This window comes from Salvia hispanica, chromosome 2 (assembly GCF_023119035.1).
Source record: "Salvia hispanica cultivar TCC Black 2014 chromosome 2, UniMelb_Shisp_WGS_1.0, whole genome shotgun sequence".
NCBI lineage: Eukaryota > Viridiplantae > Streptophyta > Magnoliopsida > Lamiales > Lamiaceae > Salvia > Salvia hispanica.
The window spans coordinates 14,676,711-14,697,249 of NC_062966.1; the positions used below are offsets into that span (position 1 = coordinate 14,676,711).

Here is a 20,539-nt window from a genome sequence, read left to right on the forward strand (position 1 = left end):
TATTTTTGTATTAAGAATGGATTTTCATTTTACATATATCAAAACTCTAGAATAGAAAATATTATAGGTACTTATCATGCTTGTGGATGTAACAGAAGATGTTATAGGTGAGGTTTGCACACTTCCATTCCGGTCCCCATAACTTCTTAGCTTTCTACCATCTTGTCACATTTCTTTGTTTTTATCTCACAGTAAAATAAAATGGACTCATAATCACTTATTAAAATTGCTTATATTTATAATATTATTTTATTTTATTGTGAGTATGAAGTAAAAATGGATTATGACTACTGGAGTCCTTACTCTCCTCATCCTATTCACTATTTAGCACAGTTCCTGAATTTTCATCGTGGCTGACGAATCATAATTTTGTTTTTGGTAAAAGTTTTATTGACTTCTTATGTGCATTTTACTTTCTGTACAAATTAAAGTATTAGTACCGGCCAAATTTCATGGAAGTTGAAAACCAGTGTAATTTCGAATTATTTTATCATTTGAATGAACTAGCGCCATTTGGGGTTTAGATTTGAATGAACAAATGTAGAGCTGATTTGCTCTTCCACTGTAATTTTACATATTTTTCTGAGGCCTGAGCATTAGTGGAAGTTTTCAGCTGCGCTGTGGCTCTTTTCGTTGGATCAATTGCAGTGGCTAGGGGTGCTCCAACCGGTCCGATGTGGACAGGTGCGGTGTCGTGGGTGGCTGGTTGCAGTTTACCAATTCTGAAGTTGGGTTGGGGGGTTATAAGTCTTATATTCGCACAATGCCTATATCTGGCGTTATTTTCCTTTGTTGTAAGCTACACGCTTTGAATTTGTTATGCTTTGTGTGTTATTGGCTCGATTTGTTTCGTGCGTATTGGTCAACACTGATTATTTTGTAAAAGTGTCATAGACCTAGTGGCTAGAAGAAGAATGTTGAAACACTTGAAACCCCTTGTCTGTTTAGCTCTCTGATTGCCAAGATTATCATTAGGTTTTAACTCTGACTGACTATGAAAGTGAACAGCAAGTTGCTATCGCATGTAAACCTAAGAAAACAGGGTATCTTGTTGTAAGTTGATTGCTCAGCTACCCATCACTTATGCAACTTTACTGTATAAGAATCAGTGTTTCATGTGTATTGCAATTTTTATGGTTATTAAATAAGGAGTAATAACAGAACATTGGTTTTTCTTTTAGGTGCTAATCTAAAACCTATAAGAAATCAAGCTTTTTTCTATGGTGTCTACAAAAAGGACTAGCTGATTACTCGTATTGTACCTTGCAAATGACAGAATATGTAGCCATTCTACCCCATGTGAAGCTGCAAGTTCATGGTACTCTCTTAGAAGAGTGGTCTTGTCTGCCAAAAAATCCCTCTCTCCCTGCCAAAAGGTTTGATCTTCTTCCCTATAGCTTGATTTTCTTATATAATAGCATTCAACATCTTGTTAGCGGGTTGGAAGGGCCAATGGTCGTCAACCTCATTGAATTGGCTCGAAACTATAAACTATAGCTGAGATGCCGGCTTTACTTTTAGGAAAATACCGTGTAGTTTCTCTCCAATATATAATGACTCACGAGAAGCATTAGAACAGAGAACCGAGAAACTGAAAGACAACAAAACCAAAAGAAAAGAAGAATAAAGAGAAGGAAGAATAATGAGACTGCATACAATGACTTATGGGCTTGGATGCATATAATATTAGATTGGTAATTTATTATTACTATTAATCTGAGGCACATAAAAACAATTCTGTCTTTCGTGTTATATGCTTCATGACGATCTTGATGCTTTATATATTCCCTCAGTCTTGCCTATCCTTCAGCAAAATAGCTGATTCTACCCATTGGTAACCCTGCAATACATTTGACTTCTTATACGAGATTCATGATTTCTAAAATAAAATATTTATATTCGGCGTTTCTTATTATGCTGATTGAATCCATCACCTGTTTTGGTTTTACCTTGGCCGGTGTATGTGTTATTTTCTACAAGTCATATTTTTTGCTTGACCTTTTGTAATCGTAGGAATGATGTATTGCATGCAAGTTGTGCATCTGTGTTTTCCAACAATGAATAGGTTCACAAAAATCCATAAACTTGAGCTCCTTGCATCAATCGTAGTAGTAACATTCTGTGTGGCAGTTTCTGTCTGTATACCAAAAGTGCATATATTTAAAATTTTTGGTTTTTCATTAAAATCTTAAGCTTCTTGAAGCATGCCACTGCTGCCAGTGGCGAAGCCAGAATTTTAATGTTGGAAGGCCCAACTTACTCTTCATGATTGTGAGATATTTTTGTTTCTTCGTCGCCTAAAACTGATGCAAATAAGGGAGTAATCAACCACATGTGCTATGTATGGGTTATTGATTTAAAGATACATGCATGTATAATATAGTAAATACTAAAATTGGTGGGGGGACCATGGGCCCCCCTGGCCCTCATGTGGTTTCGCCACTGACTGCTGCTTACATGAACTGCTCAGTTTTGTCTCTTCATCTCCTTTACAGGGGCTTCTATAATGGAAGGAAAATAGTTAGTGGATTGTCTTCTTGGAAAGCCCGCAAGATCATTGCACCTCAAAGAAAAATCCTGAATGGAAGTCCAATGAGGAAGACTACAAGGTGCTATTGCTTGAATGCCCTAGCCAATGTTGATGCTGCAGCTGCTACTTCAGAATGGGTTCCGTTCATTGATCAAGTCCTCCTTTTAGCTACTATTATCCTTACTTGTATGTCTCATCATAGCTTGACGAGTATCTGAGTGGAAGATGATAGAAGCACCATTATTCATTGAAATTAAAGTTCTATTTTGAGATACTGGTTTATTTAATTGCAGTTCAGTGACAATTGATGATGAGGTTTGGTTGCAGTTTGCCTGGTATGTTGTGAGAAACAAGCTAATGGATTCATTATCTGCTCTTAATAATGTGGTAAATCCTAGTGAAAACATAGGGAAACTTGAACAAAACCCTGCCACACAGCCATCAAGCTTATAAGCTGTTTCTGAAGGTCCTAGAATTAGACTTCTCTGGAGATCATTTCAGCGGCTCAAAAAAGAGGCAAGCATTTTGTGTATTGTTTCTTTTTATTTGTATTCTACTATTACTACTTTCATCATGATAAGGGCAATTTTTTTATTACTCTTTTCTTTTGAAGTCATAGTTGAAGGTAGGCAGTGGTAAGTGTGCAAAGGGATCTTTTAGATTTTCTTCTTCCCACTATCCTGACAGCTATGGAGCAAGTGGCTGTCCTTGTGAATATGGGAAAATATTTAGCCAAACTACATAGTTTTTCTTTCCTTTCCATGCCACTACTATGTTGTTTTTCCTCCACCAGTAAAGGATTGGAATTGTATCTTTCAGGTGACCAATATTTCTGCAAATTCTGCTGCAAAGTCTACAAACGAGTTCTTGGCTGTCTTTACTGAAACTTTTCAAAACTGCTGCAGCCCTCTATGCATGGCATGGCTTGAAGAGGAGATTCGCCTCATCTCCAGAAAACCTGACAAGGTATCTTTATGTGATGTTTCCCCTACAAATAATGTAAAAGACATGAAAGGAAGTAATCCATTACTATAATTTCTTTAATTTCCCCAGGACCTTCTTTCTTTGGCCAAAAGTAAGCTGAATGGATATGACAGCATAGTTCTAAATATCAGAAATTCAGGCAAGGAGGATCTATATGCAGAGTTGATATATGCCCTTAAATTTGGTTCTTCCAGGTAAAAGTAACATAAATTTGTGTTTTGGGGGGATTTTGGGGCTCTTTTGCTTTTTTTTTTAACCAACACATATTTTCACTTTTGGGAAGGAATTACATTGTATTGAAACCTGCAAGGCGCGCACACACACACGACAACAAAACAAGCACAAATTTCTGATTTTTGTTTTAAGATTCGTGTTTTAAAATAATATATTTTGAAATTCACTCCTTTCTTTGTCATTTAAAAAATACTATATTTTGTGGTGGGAATCGAGCCAATCACTAATTTTCAAATCTGAAAAGGTTTTATGAGTTTCGAATCTTTTAGATCTTTCTTCATATCCTTCTTGTATTGCGTCACTTACTGTACCTAGCACCTTTTATTTTCGGGTATTTAGGGGGTGCTTGGTGTGATGAAACGAATGAGAGAATAGAATGGTCATTCCTACCTCTTAATTCTTAGAATCACCATTCCTTCTAGATTAGGAATATCCATTTCTTCTTCAACATGGTTCCTTTCCTTCCCCCTTTCCATTCCATCATACCAGCCCCGTTAGACTTTTAGTTTACTTTTCATGTGTTAGACAGTTGATTGTGTTAATGTGCTCGACTTTGTGTATAGTGAACCATGCGACCATGTCTAATAGCTAGGACAGTTATGATGATTTAAAGTGATGTCAAATGCTTCTTGAACACTGTATAAGAATGTCCAATATGACCATACTCCAGCAATACCCTGAATGTACCTATACATATGCATTGACAGGAAAGGTGGCTACTATAATTCTACCTTGTTCATTGAGCATGGAGTAGCTATATTAGAGGATTTGCTTATCACGTTAGCAGATGGCATTGCAAGCATGTACTTGGAGCTTATATCTGTGGATAGTAGCTTATCCAATGAAATGAACAATCTTGGTTTCAGCTTCTGTACCCTCTCCACCAGAGCACTTCAGAGATTACGTAATGAGGTATTGCTCTATGAACTCATGTTTATTTTTATTTTCCATTTGTAATTTCCATCCTTTAGGTTTCTATACATGCCACTATGAACTCATTTTTTCTCTCGACTGTCTCTGGAAGCAGGATGAGTCTGTATTACCACAATTCTCTCAACGTAGATATATTTGGATGTGTTTAATTCATAGCCATGATTTCTGATTCAAGCAAAGTGAGTTCGATGAAGCATAATATGTATATGTTTTTCTTTTGATGCAGTAACATATGTATGTAGTGAAAAACTTTGCATATTGCACTTCATTTTGGAGGATACAATGTACTTCATTTTAGATAATAGTGATAATACAAATACAATTCTGATAGAGTCAGGACCTGAGCAAGTTACAACTCACAAGGTGTAAAATGAAATCTGTTAGCCAGATAACGCTTGTAAATGTTATCCCAAAAATTAATTCAATAAACGAAACCGGGATGAACCCCATTAATAACAAAGTCATGTCCAACAAATCTGCTATAGTTACTATCCAGACTAGGGGGACCTGTTACTAATTCCTGTCTTAGCCTTGTCAATTAATGGTCAGTCCTCATGTAGATAGTAAGTGCAGATATAAGATGACCTCTGATGAACTAAAAAAGAATGAAAACAATCTTGTAAGTTCCAACCCAACCAGATTAACTGACTAGCACAAAGTTAGTTAACCAAACTGCTTATCCTTCATTAAGTAGACAAGGGTCAGAGGGTCACTATCAAATTCTGGATGGTTGTGCAGCTCTCTAAATAGTGGGCGACACATGAAGTTCAAAGCAAGATTAGGTCTATTAGCTAATGTATGTTTAGGATGAGACTGGTGTTCTTACTCCACTGGGCTGATGGCTAGGATATGGTTTAGCAAGTGGTGCATTTATAAAACTACGAAAATAGGATTTTGCTTCCGTTTGTATCTTCTTTTACAGATTATGACAGGAAATGACTTCTGGTTGTTGACAGGTGGCATTGCAGCAATGGTTGCATCAAAACATGGCTGCAGTGGCATCTATGTATGAGGACCGATTTGACCTTTGTATCCTTAAAAGCCAACTTATTGAGTCCAGAGGCAATGAGACTGAAAAGTTTGGTTGGTTGAAGAAGATTAGTTTTGTGAGATCAGGCCCCATATCATCATCACTAAGTTATGCTACCATCAATAGCATCTCTTTACCTGTTAAAAGGACCAAGGAGTTGAGGGCCTTGGTTGGGTTGTACGTTCTACTCTGTTACCATGACTATTCGCGTGACTGAGTTAATAAATCCATGATTTTCTTCCTTCCGTGGTTGTTTAATATTGATACATGCACTCATTTTTTATGCTCATTCCAGAATAAATGTGAATAAATTTTCACTTCCAGAAGCTGAAATATGGCTTACAAACATATATCAGGATATTTGTGGAAATGTGAATTATAAACTAATCTTGTTTAATGGAAATACTTCCTATTGACATTGACTTGTGGCCCTCGTGAAGAAAGAGGATATCTATCTTTTTTTAGTTCGTCTAATATGTACCTCAGTCATCTGTATCATCATGTGCTCTATTGTTATAGTGAAGAAAACTAAAAACATGTGGATTATTTTGGGGAAAATGCTTTGTAAAGTTGGAAGAATAGTTTGCCGATGAGTTGTTGCTCCTGTTCATTTTTCTTGATCGTAATCTTAAAAAATTTCTATAATATGTTGAATGGATCCATAATTTTGCATCTTCCTTCTTCCTTAGATGCAGCTATGAGAATCAATCTTCTAACTTTTCAACTCAATTACACACTGTATTTCTGTTGCAGGAGGTACTACTTTAGTCTCTTCCTTGAACTGGCCAACATCACCATGCCAATTGTCAAAATAGTTGTTGCAAAAGTCAGTGATGCTATATCGTTCTTCCTTGTCAGCTTGATAGGAAGGTCACTGGGGCTAATCTACTCTGGTATTAGGAACTCCTTACGACTGAAGTAAGGTATAAATGTGCCAGGTTATCTGTTCAAAATTCCCTTGTCATTTTGATTATTAAGATAATGAATCGTGAATTATTTTGAAGGCTCTTTTTAGTGATAAACTGCCTTTTAGAAGATTCAAGATAAAAACTTGAATTCCTGCAGTTTGACCATATCTACTATGGAACATTCCTTCACTTCTGAAGAACTTAGAGGATTCTTTTGAAAACCTGTTTATGTTTGGTGCATTTCATTACTATGATCCTATCTTGTTTTAAATAAGAGAACGAATGTAGGAGTACTTTACTAAGAGGCTTAGCATATCTATACATTGGATAGATGATCAAGGGATTGCTGTCTTTAAGGCAAGGTTTTGGACTTCTTACAGTTAGCTGAGTTTGAACTTTATAATAACTGGAAAAAAATTGTTAGAATAACACGATTCTTTTTCGTCCATTGATAGGTTTCTGCTAGAAATCTGTGATTGGGACCTAGCTAGTGTGGGGAGTAGTGATCAGAGCTGGGCAACGAGAATGGAATATTGGGCCCTAAAGAAAAGTGATTCCAATAAGCCATGCAAGCAAAGATACATTACTTTGACTGTAAAGTTGTTTTCAAGGTGATGATAAAATATTGCAGGATAATGAGAATCTGCTATTTGCTCATGCATTAATATATATACTAAAATGGACGTATGGTTATCGCCTTATAGTCCACCCAAAGTGTGATTTACATTCCGCAGTTCGTATGATCTTAGCCTTGTACTAATGACGATACACAGCTCAAATAGTAAGACGATCCTTCCTCCGATCAATAGGTTTGGGGTTGTTACTTCGTGTGTGTTCTCAGAAAAATCTTGCAAGGATGTTATAATTACATATGCTGGCCTTGGATTCCTGATTGCTGTGTACGTTATTGAAAATATGATTTATGAATTTTGGTTTCGAATTATTGTGTGATTAAACCTTGTTTTATGCCCGTGTCTTGTAGTTTTAGTGAGCAAGATTAGTACTACTCGTAGTATTTTTTGAAATTGTGGAAGTGAAAGCAATGGTGGGGGACATGGGAAAACGACACGCAATAGCTTATGGAGTAATAATTCTTTCTAAAAGCCAAAAATACATTTCAGAAAACTGTGGCCCACCAATCTTTACACGACATGAAAATCTTTCTAAAGAAACTTCTTCATTTTCAATAATCAATGCTTTGTTTTCGCTCATCTTTATAAAGTGGACCTCACTCTCTTGGTACCCAAACCCAATTCATTAAAGCATCCCCATCTATGCTCTTAGCTAAGAGTAGGGAAGTGGGCTCAGATCCACTTTTACTGCTTGTCCTTAACTAAGAGCACAACACCTACATCCGTGCTCTTAGCTAAGGACAAGCTCAAGGGTCCCACCATTCTATTATTCAATTTAAATAAAAACATTTCCACAATATTAAAATACATTAAAATATCCGAAATACTATTACAAATTACAAAATAATTAAAAATTACATAATTTAAATCCTAAAAATTAAAAATTACATAATTTAAATCTTAAAAATTAAAAATTACACAAATAAAATCCTAAAAATTAAAAATTACACAAATAAAATCCTAAATATTAAAAATTACACTACCCGTTGCCGAATTTCGCCCAAATGTGATTGATTAGATCTTTTTGTAGCTCAGTGTGGGCTCTTGTATCGCGCATTGTGTGTCTTCTTTCCATCCTCTCGTTCACCGTCGTATGCACACCTCGGCGTGGGGGAGACCTCGCGGTTGAGCTTCCGGCTTCATCCTCGTCGTAAAAGTTACCCGCCATCGGTCCTTCGTCGGCTATAATCATGTTGTGCAAGATAATACACGTGTACATGATGTCGGCGATATTCTTAACGTACCAAAGTCGGGAAGGGGACTTCACAATGTTGAATCGGCCTTGAAGGACACCAAAAGCTCTTTCGACGTCTTTTTCGAGCAGACTCTTGACGCTGCGCAAAAAGAATCCGTCTTTGCTCTTGTGGATTGCCGAACGACTTCACGAAAGTCGACCACCTTGGGTAAATACCATCGGCGAGATAGTAACCCATGTGGTATGCATTTCCGTTGACGGTGAAGTCGATCGCCGGTGCTACACCATTCAAAACACCATCGAAGAGTGGTGAAGAATATAACACGTTCAAGTCGTTGTTGGATCCGGCAACACCGAAATATGCATGCCAAATCCATAGGCGGTAGTCGGCGACCGCTTCAAGGATAAGCGTTGGGCCGCCACCTTTGTGGCCGCTTAAGTGTTGCCCTCCAAGCAGTCGGGCAATTCTTCCACTTCCAATGCATGCAGTCAATGCTGCCTAGCATACCGGGAAAACCGTGGACTGTTTCGTGAAGACGAAGCAACCGTTGACAATCGTCGGTGGTGGGTGCCCGAAGGAATTCCTCGCCGAAAGCAGAACGAACGCCGTCGCAAAAATTCTTGAGGCATAGGATTCCAGTTGACTCACCGACATGCAAATACTCGTCGAAGAGGTCAGCCGTTTGCCCAGTAGCAAGTTGTCGGATGGCACAAGTACACTTTTGCAACGCCGTGAGACTTTGCCGACCGGTTGCGTCTGCACCTTCTTGAAAATATTCAACGCGAGTGGACAATGTGTTGACAATACGCATAAACAACCGTTTTGACATGCGAAAACGGCGCCGAAAATAATCTTCTGGATACCGCGGCTGGTCGGAAAAATAGTCGGCAACGAGCCTTTCATGGGCTCTCTCTCGATCACGAGGGATGTAGCGACGTTTTGCTCTAGTTGGTTGAGGAGGAGGGGCGGGGGTATTGGCGGCGACATAGGCTTCATAGGCGGCATGATATTGTTCATAATATTCTTGTTCTTCGCGCTCCGCTTCCGCAATGAGATTGGTGAAATCCATTTTTGAATTTTTTAGAGAGAGTTTGGATGAGAGAGGAAGATGTAGATGATTTAGTATGATGTTCTTGAAAAATGACCCGGTTTGGCCCATTGCTCGAAAGAAGTTTTTACGGGATCCTTATCCACCAAAATTTTTACTTCTGGTTCCGGCGAACGAATAATCATTGAGTCCTCCTTTATTCCATAGACGCTTTGGGTAAAATGAGGAAAAAGTAAATTCTTACACAACAAAATAATTGGAAACGTTCTCTTTTCTAAGCCATTGATTTCCAAAAGAGAAAATGTGTGATGTCATTTGTTCTTTCTTTGCTTAAAAAAAAATTCTTCTAGATTTTAGGCAATTGCACCAAAGATTTGCATTTAGAGAACTCTCTTGTACATCAAGAGATCTAGCTCTAACACAATAATCTTTCCATCCATAGACTTTTTTAAGATTTTGAAATCTTAAGTTCCATAAATGACCAGGCAAAAATGAATTTGGGCCACCATTCAATTATAAAAATAAATGATTATCATTACATTAAGCATGATTATCTGGCATTGATTTGTCTCATTAAGAAGCAAATCAGTCGATTAGAAAGTGATGGGATGGGATATCTTGAATCGAAAGATTAATCAAGGAGAAATAAAAGTGGCATAATATAGGGTAGATCAATAGTCATTATCAAGACAATTTGTGTCAATATAATACTATAATTGTTATATTAGTGGTTTACTTAATACAGCCTACTTAATCTTTATTTTCCGAATCAAGAGGTAGTAATTTGCTTAAATAGATATGCAATACAGTGTCAATTTGAAACAAATTGTTAGAGGTCAATATCTTATTTATCAAGAGGTACTACTAATAATTAATACTCCTAAGTCCTATGAAGGACTATTGAAATTCCATATATATAAATTGAAGAGTAAACCTTGACCGGAGTTAATTAATCCAACCAGATATTGGGTTGAAGTGGAAAAAGGTTTTGGTGAAAACGCTTTATTACTTTAGTGAAAGGAGCACTTACAAAAATTTGGGACAACTTATTATTCACGGTGATAAAGAAAATGAGACGTGGTTTAGGTTTGGGATTATTTTGAGGTAAGTTTATTTATTTATTGATGGGATTGTTGATGATGCCACAAGGTTGTGTGTGTGACATGGAGTATATGAGTAACGTTCTGTAGCAATTAGAAGGAAATGAACAAATCCCAAATAGGGATTATTATCATAAATTAATTTCTCTTCGTAAAAATAATGAACTTTTGCTTTTTTGGCAGTGTTCGATTTGCTAGATAAAATAATACCAAGATATAATTTAGGATTAAGTTGTGAGATTATTTTAGAAGGGGTTGGTCATGACTAATTATCACATGATTATCCATCTTGAATTGAGTTGTGGGAATCATTCTCATGAACGTCCAAACACATTACATATTTAATCTCGAGATACAATCTTGCAAACCAAACAACCTATTTGGGGGTGTTCGGTTAGCAAGACTAAATCTCCTGATTATATATATATCATGTTTGGTTCATAAGATTGACCCCCTCAACTTAATCCTAGATTGATAGTCTCATGATAATTAGTCATAGTCTCCCCCCTCCAACTAAAATAATCCCACAACTTAATCCTAGATTGATAGTATCATGATAATTAGTCATAGCCTCCCCCCTCCAACTAAAATAATCCCACAACTTAATCCTAAATGGATAGTCTCATGATTATTAGTCATGACAACCGAACACCAACTTTGTGTATAAATTTTATACAGTATTATTTCTTCTTATGATAATCATGCGTGTATCATCAAATAATTTCTTTTCGAAATCATCAAATAATATTGCACAGCTATTACATGGAAAAGAATTCATAGTGACACTAGCCTATTGTAGGTTTTGCACAATTGAGTATTGCTTACATCAATTTTGTTGACAAATTTGGGCATAATAGTTTGAAAATTAATGCACCTAATACGGGTAAAACCTTTAGTGAACATCAATATAGATTTATCATTCAGCACTGCATTATTTATCTATTTCTTATGGTGTCTTGTCTCAAAAAGTTGAGAATCATTTCCTAATTTTTGGGGGACCAAAATCCATGATGTTCTTAATGATAATGTAATGAGATCTTCTCCACTGACTTTAGAAATAAACTGTCTAAAATTGGAAGAATAGGCACATGAGAGTTGGTGAATCCTTTTCTTTCGCAGGCCAAATTTTTCCTTATTAGTATTTGACCGTTTCTCTTCGTTCACTAATTAATTATTGCGTGTGCTCGTGTGAATCATACATGTCCAATTTTATTCTATTGAAAGGATTTGGATTCTGAAAAGATAAGAAGCAAGTGTTTTTATATGGTGCTATATGATTCTGTTAAGCTTCCTTTGTGTCTAATTAAAGAATAATGAATATGTAAAGAGATGTTGATTAATGTGAAATATATTAAACAAAACCCAATTTTGTTTTCATTATGGATAATTTAGACTAAGTATACATTTAATTTTTGGTTTAACTATATTCATTTGAAAAATATAACATAAAGAAAAAAATAAATAAATTAAAGGAATTGTGGGGCCCTTGTTTGCATATGATAAGGTGATTGAGAGACTACGTAACATGCATTTTACTCTCTCTCCTTTTTCTTTTCTCCGCTTTCGATTTCGGTTATTTTACTCTCTTCCCCTTTTTCAACAGCATTTGCACACTTCTCCTTTCATTCGAAAATCAAATAGTACAGTTTTCTAAAACTAAATTAAATTTAAGAGATAAAATAAATCATCAACTTTATCCTTCTTTTCAATTTAGAAAAGTAACTCTACTAAATTTGTTAGACATGCATGCCATTATCATTTCAATTTGACCTCATTCACGGTTCTTAATTTCTGTCTCTACACTTTATTGGTTAATAGTTCAAATATTTAAGCATCTTATAAAGACGTAGTATAAAATATGTTTACGCATAGCACTCAGTCAAATTTCAACAGATAATACTCTCTCCATCCATCATTAGAAGTTTCAGTTCATTTTTATTTGGTAGGTACCTCACTTTTCACTAACTCATTCCACTAACATTCTATTTTAAAACTAATAATATAAAAATAGATATCACATTCCGCTATTTTTTCTCTCCCACTTTTCTTCATATTTCTTAAAACCCGTGCCGAACTCAAATGAGTTTCCTAATGGCAGACGGAGGGAGTAATACATTGGCTGAGGTACTTGCAAGAGAATTGGAATTAAAGATTTTAGATGATATGGAGAACGTTCAAAGGCAATGGCAATTCTCCAAACATGTAAAAAGCCCAAGGAGAGAGCAGTCAAAGCATTTGTTATCAGTTTTTATTATCTCCAATAAACCAACAAAGAGGAAGTTATCTTCTTAAAAAAGAAAAAAAGAAGAGTAAACAAAGAAGCACAACCAATGGAGTAATTTTTATGTTTGATGCACCTAATTCTTCTTTTATACTATATGGAGTATAAAACAAATCCAGGAAAATCTTATCAGTATGTCTGCTTTAGTTCGATATATTCTAAATGTGTGCGTAACTTTGGTGTCCAAAAAGCATGTATCACAAAAGAGGAGTAAGAAGAAATGAGATGTTGGAAATACAGTATACCATACGCATACCCAATATCTCTTACTAAGAAGACTCTCGTGGTGGTGTCTCAACTTTGACACTTGATTAATTAGGCCTCATCGGCAAGTTAAAACGCCAAAGATATGGTATTCTTTAGTACAACAAAGAGAACAATATCATCAATTACAATGACAAAAATATTCTTGTTGTCACTTCGATTAAAATGGAATTACTATGGCGCACGAAAGTTGTGAATAATACACTTTAGTTAGCATATATACTATATATCAAGTAATTTGTAAATTTGTGATATTCATTTTTTTGCCATAAAAGTTGGAAATCTGAATATTGCTTCAACTTATAAGTTATTAATTGTTGCTGGAGTTTTAATTTGACACGAAATTAATGTAGCCGTTAAAGAATTAATATCTGGCCAAGAAAATCAATTTGTAAAACTTGAAATGAAGGCATACAAATCCTAAAAAGTAGGGCACCAAAGTCAATGTCCGCATTTTGCAGCCTTTATTTGATAAATATTCACACCCCATATATTTGTTCTCCTAAACTTCCATCCTAAGCTATAGTATTTCCTTTTCTTCTCCCTTCTCTCACCAAATGTGTAAGGAATTCAAACCCTCTTTTTCCATACACCACTTTAGCCTCAATAAAATCTTCTCTTCCCCCCTCCCTTCCTTGTTTATTTTCTTTGGCTTGGCTGCCTTCATTTCCTCAAACCATATCCATTTTTCTGGTTAATGGATATTGATTTCTCACCATCTATTGGGGGGTGTAGGTTTTCCAAAATCTTGCATGGCAAAAGGATTGAAAATCAATTCTTCTTCTTCTTCTTCACCATCATCAATTCTTGAAACAGCTAGAAAATCCCACCACCTTGCCGTGGTGTTTATGGTCTTCATCTTCATCCTCGCCGCGCTTGTGAACTCCGCATCATCAAGCATGGCTTCAACTACGAGTACTAGTCTTCCCTCTCACACAACCCTTTCCGCATCTGCTGCAAAATCAAATAGTTTTCGGCCCAAAAAGAGGGAAGGTCGGAAATCGAAACGCAGCGAGTTTGAAGCAGGCGATCATGAAGTTCCAAGTGGCCCAAACCCTATTCAAAACAGGTAATTGCTATGGATATGAACAAAAGAAGATGATGATGATGATGATTTGTTTTATTTTCGTAATCGCTCGAGTCATTACATAGTTATATATAAAAGTCTCGTTATCAATACTACTATGTGTGCTCAGTGAGGAGTTTTGTTATACCTTTTTTAATTGTTATGTGTAAACTTTTGTTTAATTTAAAGGTTTAATTCCTTAGAATTGTATAGCTAGAGAGACATATATACTCAGATTATATATACTACTATTATTTGTTCATGTCTCAGCTAAATTAATGTTGTGATGGTGGTGTTTGAATTGCGGTAGTATTTGTTGGATTTGAGAACTTTTTTGTGTGATACTACTATTGTTCCAATCTTCTGTATTACTGTATGTTTCAATTATCTCCACCTCTCTAAAGCCGCAGCTGCATTTTATAATAGTAACAGTAATCAACTAATTTTATTTATCAAGCCTTTTGATTCAACTTTTCATCCAATACTGTGAAATGCTAAATTTACAGGCTGATTCAGAAAAATAGTTCTTGTTGTGTTTGTGCGTTTGGTACTTTAGTGGGTTAATTCAGAGGATTTTTATTGGGATTTCAGGTTTAGGGTTTTTAGCAATGGATATAGGAGGGAAAACCTTATAATTCACATATCTTTTGTGTTGAGAATTTGATAGGTTTTTGTATATTATTGCAGGACTTAATAATTTTAATTATAATATATTGGTAATTAAGATTTAATTTGTGTGGATGCTTGATGATCCACGGGAGTACTGTGCCTCTCTCTAATGCATATTATTATGCTAATTAAATAATCATATTGAAAGATTTAGGAGAATTAATGGTCTATAAAGTGGTGGGTGGCAAAACTTTTGTTGTTTTGCCTGGATAGTAATTTGAATGGCTTTGAACTTTGCTTTTGTCTTCTCACAGACAGCATCCAAGAAAAACTAAAGTTGATGTGTACAAAAAAGCTACTCCCTATTATCACCTTATCATTTCATAATCACCGTTTCTTGATTCACAATATCAATAAAATATAGTAGTAGTACTATTATATTACTATGTAGACTAGCTACAGGGATTAATAGATGTGGTATCATAAAAATAAACAAGTAATTACTGATAATTAAAATATATCCTACTAGTTTTTTTTATAGGAAATTGGTAAGGAGAAGTATTTCCTGTATTCAGAAAATGGGCATTCATTATATTCATGTTTAGCAGTCAAACCCGAATTTGATCCAAATTCATAGAACCAATTTTAACCCAAAATTTGTTGCACATTCAGTTTAATATTAGATGGCAAAATCAATCCTGATTCAATCCTGATTCAACTCAATTTGTATAATTTGGCGTTGAAATTTAAGGTATCTGGACAATTCTGGGAGAATTATTGAAATAAATATAATGGATCAAAGCTAGTTTCATTTTCTTGTTTTTAAATTTCTGGTTGTATAGCCCATCCCATTTCCTGCCACACCTAAAATTTAGATTCGTTCCCCCTTAACTGGTGGTATTGATGTCTCAAAATATAATTTCAATTACTTAAATTTTTAGCATAGTCGAGCTTTATCAGGCTCATAGCATAATTCGTTTGTTTTGGGCTCACTCTCAATTGTCCAACTCATTAATTTGGATTTCAAGAGCTTGATCAAGTCCACACACAAGCTTTCTAAATATAGATTTTAATGCAAATATTAATTTGTAATCGAATATTTTTTTTATTCTATAATTAAATGGTAGTATTAGTTTAACTGAAACTAATACTCACGATAAGTATAAATATATAATTTAAATACTAGTATAATGCTTTGTAGACAAGCCTACGTGGAGCTCGATCCAATTCGTAAAAATTATTCGAGCAAATATATTCACGAATTGGATAGTTGTGCAGTTGTGCTCTGTATTATTCATTCATCCCTTCAGCACATTTTATGACAACAACATGATTCGAAATTTCGCTTCAAAATTACTTTAAAAACCTGAAATTATGTATCTAAAAAACAAATCAATCAGAAATTATTCGTATAATCCAGCAATAACTCGTGAATAATAACGTGAAAACTAACCGAGTAAATTTGAATAGTTTATGGATGCTAATTGAGTACGAGCAGATTTTTGGATAGTTATTGGATTTTTCGAAAAATGATTGATTATAATTAAAGCATAAACGAAACATTTAGAAACGTAAGAATTAAAACCATATATGGCAATGTCATGTAGGATTGTAGTCTGTAGATATGATGCGATAGGACAATAACTTATTACTAGTTTAAATTTTTTAGAAATAACTAATAAGGTCTAACTTAAGTGGAAAAGTTAACAAATTGCAATAGTATCTTAACTGGAGCTTCTTGGTTTAAATCCTGTGTATAGGTTATTAATTATTCTTCATCCTATATTCTAATTTTCTAAAAAAAATCATTTCAAAAGGAATCAAATGATAATTAAAATATCAACAAATTAAAAACTGTGGTACTGCCATATAGGATTATAGATGATTTAAGTGTAATACCATATAGTATGAACTAGTAGTAATTATTTTCACTACACAAATATTCACTTACGTTGGGCCGTCCAGTCACCAAGGCCCATCATCTTCACAGTTACCCGACCCGCCCATGTAGAACAGTTTGACTCGACCCGCTTTGCTTCTTTTCTTACCGACCATAAACCCTACATATCCCCCTCTCTCTTACGCTCAACTCAGTCCAGTCGCGAGTCCGAACGTAAACATGGTGAAGAAGAGCAAAAGTAAGCAAAAATATACTCAGTTTTTTTGAATCAATTCACAAGTTCCTTATCTTAATATTTGATTGACTGAATGAATTGGGCGAACAGAGAGCAAGAGCAAGAGGGTGCCGCTGAGGAAGAAATACAAGATCATACGCAAGGTGAAGGAGCACGAGAAGAAGAAAACCAAAGAGGCCAAGAAATTGGGGATCAACAAAAGGCCCAAAGTTGAAAAAGATCCCGGCATCCCCAACGATTGGCCTTTCAAGGAGCAGGAGCTCAAGGCTCTTGAGGTCCGCCGCCAACGCGCAATTGACGACCTCGAGGCAAAGAAAGCCGCTCGAAAGGAGAGGGTATGCGATTATCTTCCATTTTCCTTCTATCTGATTCAGTCGATGCATTCACTTTGCTCGAATCACAATGCAAACTGTTTTCCTGATAAAATTTATATTTTGTTTACTTTAGCTATTTGAACATAGTCACTCTGTTTGTATAGGCTTGCTCTAGCTTGTACTTGCGATATAATATACTTATGGCATTTTTGTTCATAAAATTCCATCCCTAGATGAGTTATCACCCCTACCAAACATGGCCTTATCGGGTTTATGTTTGGATTTGCATGGTGAGCTGCTGTTGGTTCATTTCTTGTTGTTCAAGTTGTATGTATTGTGATTTTTAGTGATTTTGTAGGCTAAGAAGAGAAAATTGGGGCTTTTGGAGGATGAAGAAATCAAAGGGGGAGAGGAGGGGATGAATGTGAATCCCACTAGTGTTACTCGGAAAGCAGGTACGTCGAGGACATCTGTTTTTGGTTTTATTGTAGTTTGAAATGCTTTTTTCTCTATAATCCTTCTGCCTATATGTTCAGTTTATGGACCTTCTGCTCTTTTGAGCTTTGTTGCAGATAATCTGGATAGAGCTTTCTACAAGGAGTTAGTGAAAGTCATAGAGGCTTCTGATGTCATATTGGAGGTTCTTGATGCTCGTGATCCTCTTGGTACTCGCTGTGTTGACATGGAAAAGATGGTGTTGAGTGCGGGGCCTGATAAGCAACTTGTTCTCCTCCTTAATAAAATAGGTATACTTTATTTATGAGTTTTAATTTTGCTTGTGGTGTTTGAATATGGTAGCTATTTCTCACAGCATTAAGTAGTTGGATTGTCGTAAATTTGAACATTATGTGACTTGTGAACTTTGTACTACCGACACGCAGTTGACTATCTGGATTATGTGTTGGGATTTTCTGGATTTTCACGAAGATTCTTTTGATACTATTGCGATTCTTTATCAACAGAAGTTTGTAGAAATCATTTTAAACTGGCAACCTTAAAACCGTGCTTATATACTTTACAGATCTTGTTCCTCGGGAGGCTGCAGAGAAGTGGCTCACATACCTTAGGGAGGAGTTACCGGCAGTTGCCTTTAAGTGCAGCACTCAGAAACAGAAGTCAAATCTTGGACGGAAATCAGCTCCAAAGGCTGGTAAGGGTGGAAAGGCTAGCAATGTTCTGCAAACGAGTGACTGCCTTGGAGCTGAAACCCTTACTAAATTGCTGAAACACTACTCAAGAAGTCACGAGGTACGGTTAAGCTTTTTTAATAGGCTGGCATTGTTGGTTATGTGATCGGAAGCCTATTGTTTTGTTAGATCACATGTATTAACTTCATTTTGCTGAGTGCACGAACATTTTTTCTATTATTACTTATTTGGATGCAGATCAAGAAGTCAATTACTGTTGGAATTGTAGGACTCCCCAATGTTGGTAAAAGTAGTATAATTAATAGCTTGAAAAGATCTCATGTTGTCGATGTTGGAGCAACTCCGGGGTTGACAAGATCTATGCAAGAAGTTCATCTTGATAAAAACATTAAATTATTGGACTGTCCTGGTCTGGTGATGCTTAAGTCTGCAGCAAATGATGCTTCAATTGCTCTTAGGAATTGTAAAAGAATTGAAAAATTGGATGATCCCATTGGTCCTGGTAGGTCCACTTTGGTTTCTGGCATAGCTACTTGTTTTATGCTGTATAACACATTCCGGTTGTTAACGATTTAGCTACTTAATTAACTGTGCAGTTAAGGAAATCCTAAAGATTTGTCCAGATAATGTATTGGTAACTCTTTACAAGATCCCGAGTTTTGATTCTGTTGACGACTTCCTTGAGAAGGTTGCTACAGTTCGGGGAAAGCTCAAAAAGGGTGGTGGTGTGGATGTTGATGCTACTGCTAGGATCATTTTGCACGACTGGAATGAAGGTACATGTCTACTTTCCACCACTTAAATGGAAAAAATCATTAAAAGAGTTGTTTTTACCTCTTCTCTCACTTTACTATGAAATTAAATTGGATATACATACATCGGGAAGAGTTCAGTTGAGAACCTATTTAAAATGAGAATGGAGAACCATTTTCAGCCATTTAATAATGAAGATCTGTAGTGGATGAGTGTAGCACCAGGGTTCAAAATTTTAATTCCCATAAGGAGCGAAAAGTTCATTTATATTACTTTTCCTGGAATGCATATGTTCAGTTTTTACTTATATATATATGCCCAGTCCAGTTATTAAAAAATAAACTACGAAAACTTCTTCAGTGGAAATACTTATCTTGGGGTTATTTGTGTACTGTGTTTTCTTACCTATAATACAAAGCTCTGCTAATCTTGTTTTTCTTTACCACTTTAGGTAAAATTCCATATTATACCATGCCTCCCACGAGGAATGCAGATGAGCCTTCCGAGGCAAGGATTGTCACTGAAATCAGGAAGGAGTTTAATGTAGATGAAGTTTATGGCAGTGAAACAACCTTTGTTGGCAGTTTGAAATCCATGAATGATTTCAATCCAGTTGAAGTTCCTTCAAATTCCCCTTTGAATTTTGATATGCTGATGCTCGAGGTTGGTTTTCTCTCTGAACTCTGAAGTACATCTCATATGATAGATCATAGGGCATACATCATCTTGACCTGTGTCTATCTCCTCAAAAGACTTTAGATCAGATGTGATCTCTGCGTCTTATTGATGAGAAAATGCATGTCTGATATAGACAGCGTGACTTATTATTAATGGATTGATCAAGATAGCTCTTGTTCAGTTATGCAATTACTTTGAATTCACCATAATTGACGACACCCAGGATAAAGAGGCGCCCCAGGGCAATGATGAAGATCAACCCATGGAATCTGGAGAAGAAGACGAACAAGGTGATGCAAAGAGGAGAAAAGCAGATGCGAAAAGGCGGGTGAAGGACAACAATCAGCCATCTACAATGGAACATGATGGCAACGCTGATTATGACTTCAAGATTGACTATGTGAAGGAGCCAGCCATGGAAACTGGAGATGAGGTCGAAGCAAATTAAGTTAACAACAAACTCGACTTACCTTCTAGAGTATAGAGTTGGACAAGGAATGACCAAAAAGAGAGCCTATTCTGCGAGTTTAGAGATGAGTTAGAGAAAGTGTGATAAGTTTTGGTAAATTACTGTATACCCCCACATGGATTTGATCTTACATAGATTTATTATTTATATGCTGCTTGTATTTTATCCTAACATTGTTAACAAATTTTAAAATTAATTCAATAACATATAGCATATTATTTCTACAA

General features: G+C 35.8%; 2 protein-coding genes across 10 annotated transcripts; both read left to right on the forward strand.

Moving 5' to 3' along the window:
• Window positions 1–315: 315 nt before the first annotated feature.
• On the forward strand, window positions 316–7,583 carry LOC125204319. Of its 8 annotated transcripts, XM_048102933.1 has the most exons (10): window positions 391–1,053; window positions 1,182–1,376; window positions 2,496–2,716; window positions 2,824–3,046; window positions 3,350–3,496; window positions 3,584–3,708; window positions 4,456–4,660; window positions 5,638–5,888; window positions 6,465–6,629; window positions 7,075–7,583. In XM_048102933.1, the coding sequence occupies exons 5-10, from the start codon at window positions 3,446–3,448 to the stop codon at window positions 7,232–7,234; spliced, it is 957 nt and encodes a 318-aa protein (XP_047958890.1). In that variant the 5' UTR covers window positions 391–1,053; window positions 1,182–1,376; window positions 2,496–2,716; window positions 2,824–3,046; window positions 3,350–3,445; the 3' UTR covers window positions 7,235–7,583. The 8 variants fall into 8 exon arrangements, with proteins under 8 accessions (XP_047958892.1, XP_047958890.1, XP_047958888.1 ...); XM_048102935.1 differs by lacking the exon at window positions 391–1,053 and adding an exon at window positions 316–378 and having other exon boundaries at window positions 2,496–3,046; XM_048102931.1 differs by having other exon boundaries at window positions 2,496–3,046.
• A 9,283-nt stretch (window positions 7,584–16,866) lies between these two features.
• LOC125207193 (guanine nucleotide-binding protein-like NSN1) lies at window positions 16,867–20,459 on the forward strand. Of its 2 annotated transcripts, XM_048106434.1 has the most exons (9): window positions 16,867–16,953; window positions 17,041–17,285; window positions 17,623–17,719; window positions 17,837–18,010; window positions 18,286–18,512; window positions 18,650–18,914; window positions 19,009–19,188; window positions 19,617–19,828; window positions 20,067–20,459. In XM_048106434.1, exons 1-9 carry the CDS (start codon window positions 16,935–16,937, stop codon window positions 20,289–20,291), a joined length of 1,644 nt encoding a protein of 547 aa, XP_047962391.1. In that variant the 5' UTR covers window positions 16,867–16,934; the 3' UTR covers window positions 20,292–20,459. The 2 variants fall into 2 exon arrangements, with proteins under 2 accessions (XP_047962391.1, XP_047962392.1); XM_048106435.1 differs by lacking the exon at window positions 18,650–18,914 and having other exon boundaries at window positions 19,101–19,188.
• The last annotated feature ends 80 nt before the right edge of the window (window positions 20,460–20,539 follow it).

What these genes read in the sequence shown, in the direction of transcription:
- LOC125204319 (XM_048102935.1), top strand. Translation starts at nt 3,446, where the DNA reads ATGGCATGGCTTGAAGAGGAGATTCGCCTCATCTCCAGAAAACCTGAC. An exon ending in CTTAAATTTGGTTCTTCCAG is followed by an intron (nt 3,709 to 4,455) that starts GTAAAAGTAACA and finishes ATGCATTGACAG; the next exon opens with GAAAGGTGGCTACTATAATT. An exon ending in TTCAGAGATTACGTAATGAG is followed by an intron (nt 4,661 to 5,637) that starts GTATTGCTCTAT and finishes GGTTGTTGACAG; the next exon opens with GTGGCATTGCAGCAATGGTT.
- LOC125207193 (XM_048106434.1), top strand. An exon ending in TAGTGTTACTCGGAAAGCAG is followed by an intron (nt 17,720 to 17,836) that starts GTACGTCGAGGA and finishes GCTTTGTTGCAG; the next exon opens with ATAATCTGGATAGAGCTTTC. An exon ending in GGATGATCCCATTGGTCCTG is followed by an intron (nt 18,915 to 19,008) that starts GTAGGTCCACTT and finishes TTAACTGTGCAG; the next exon opens with TTAAGGAAATCCTAAAGATT.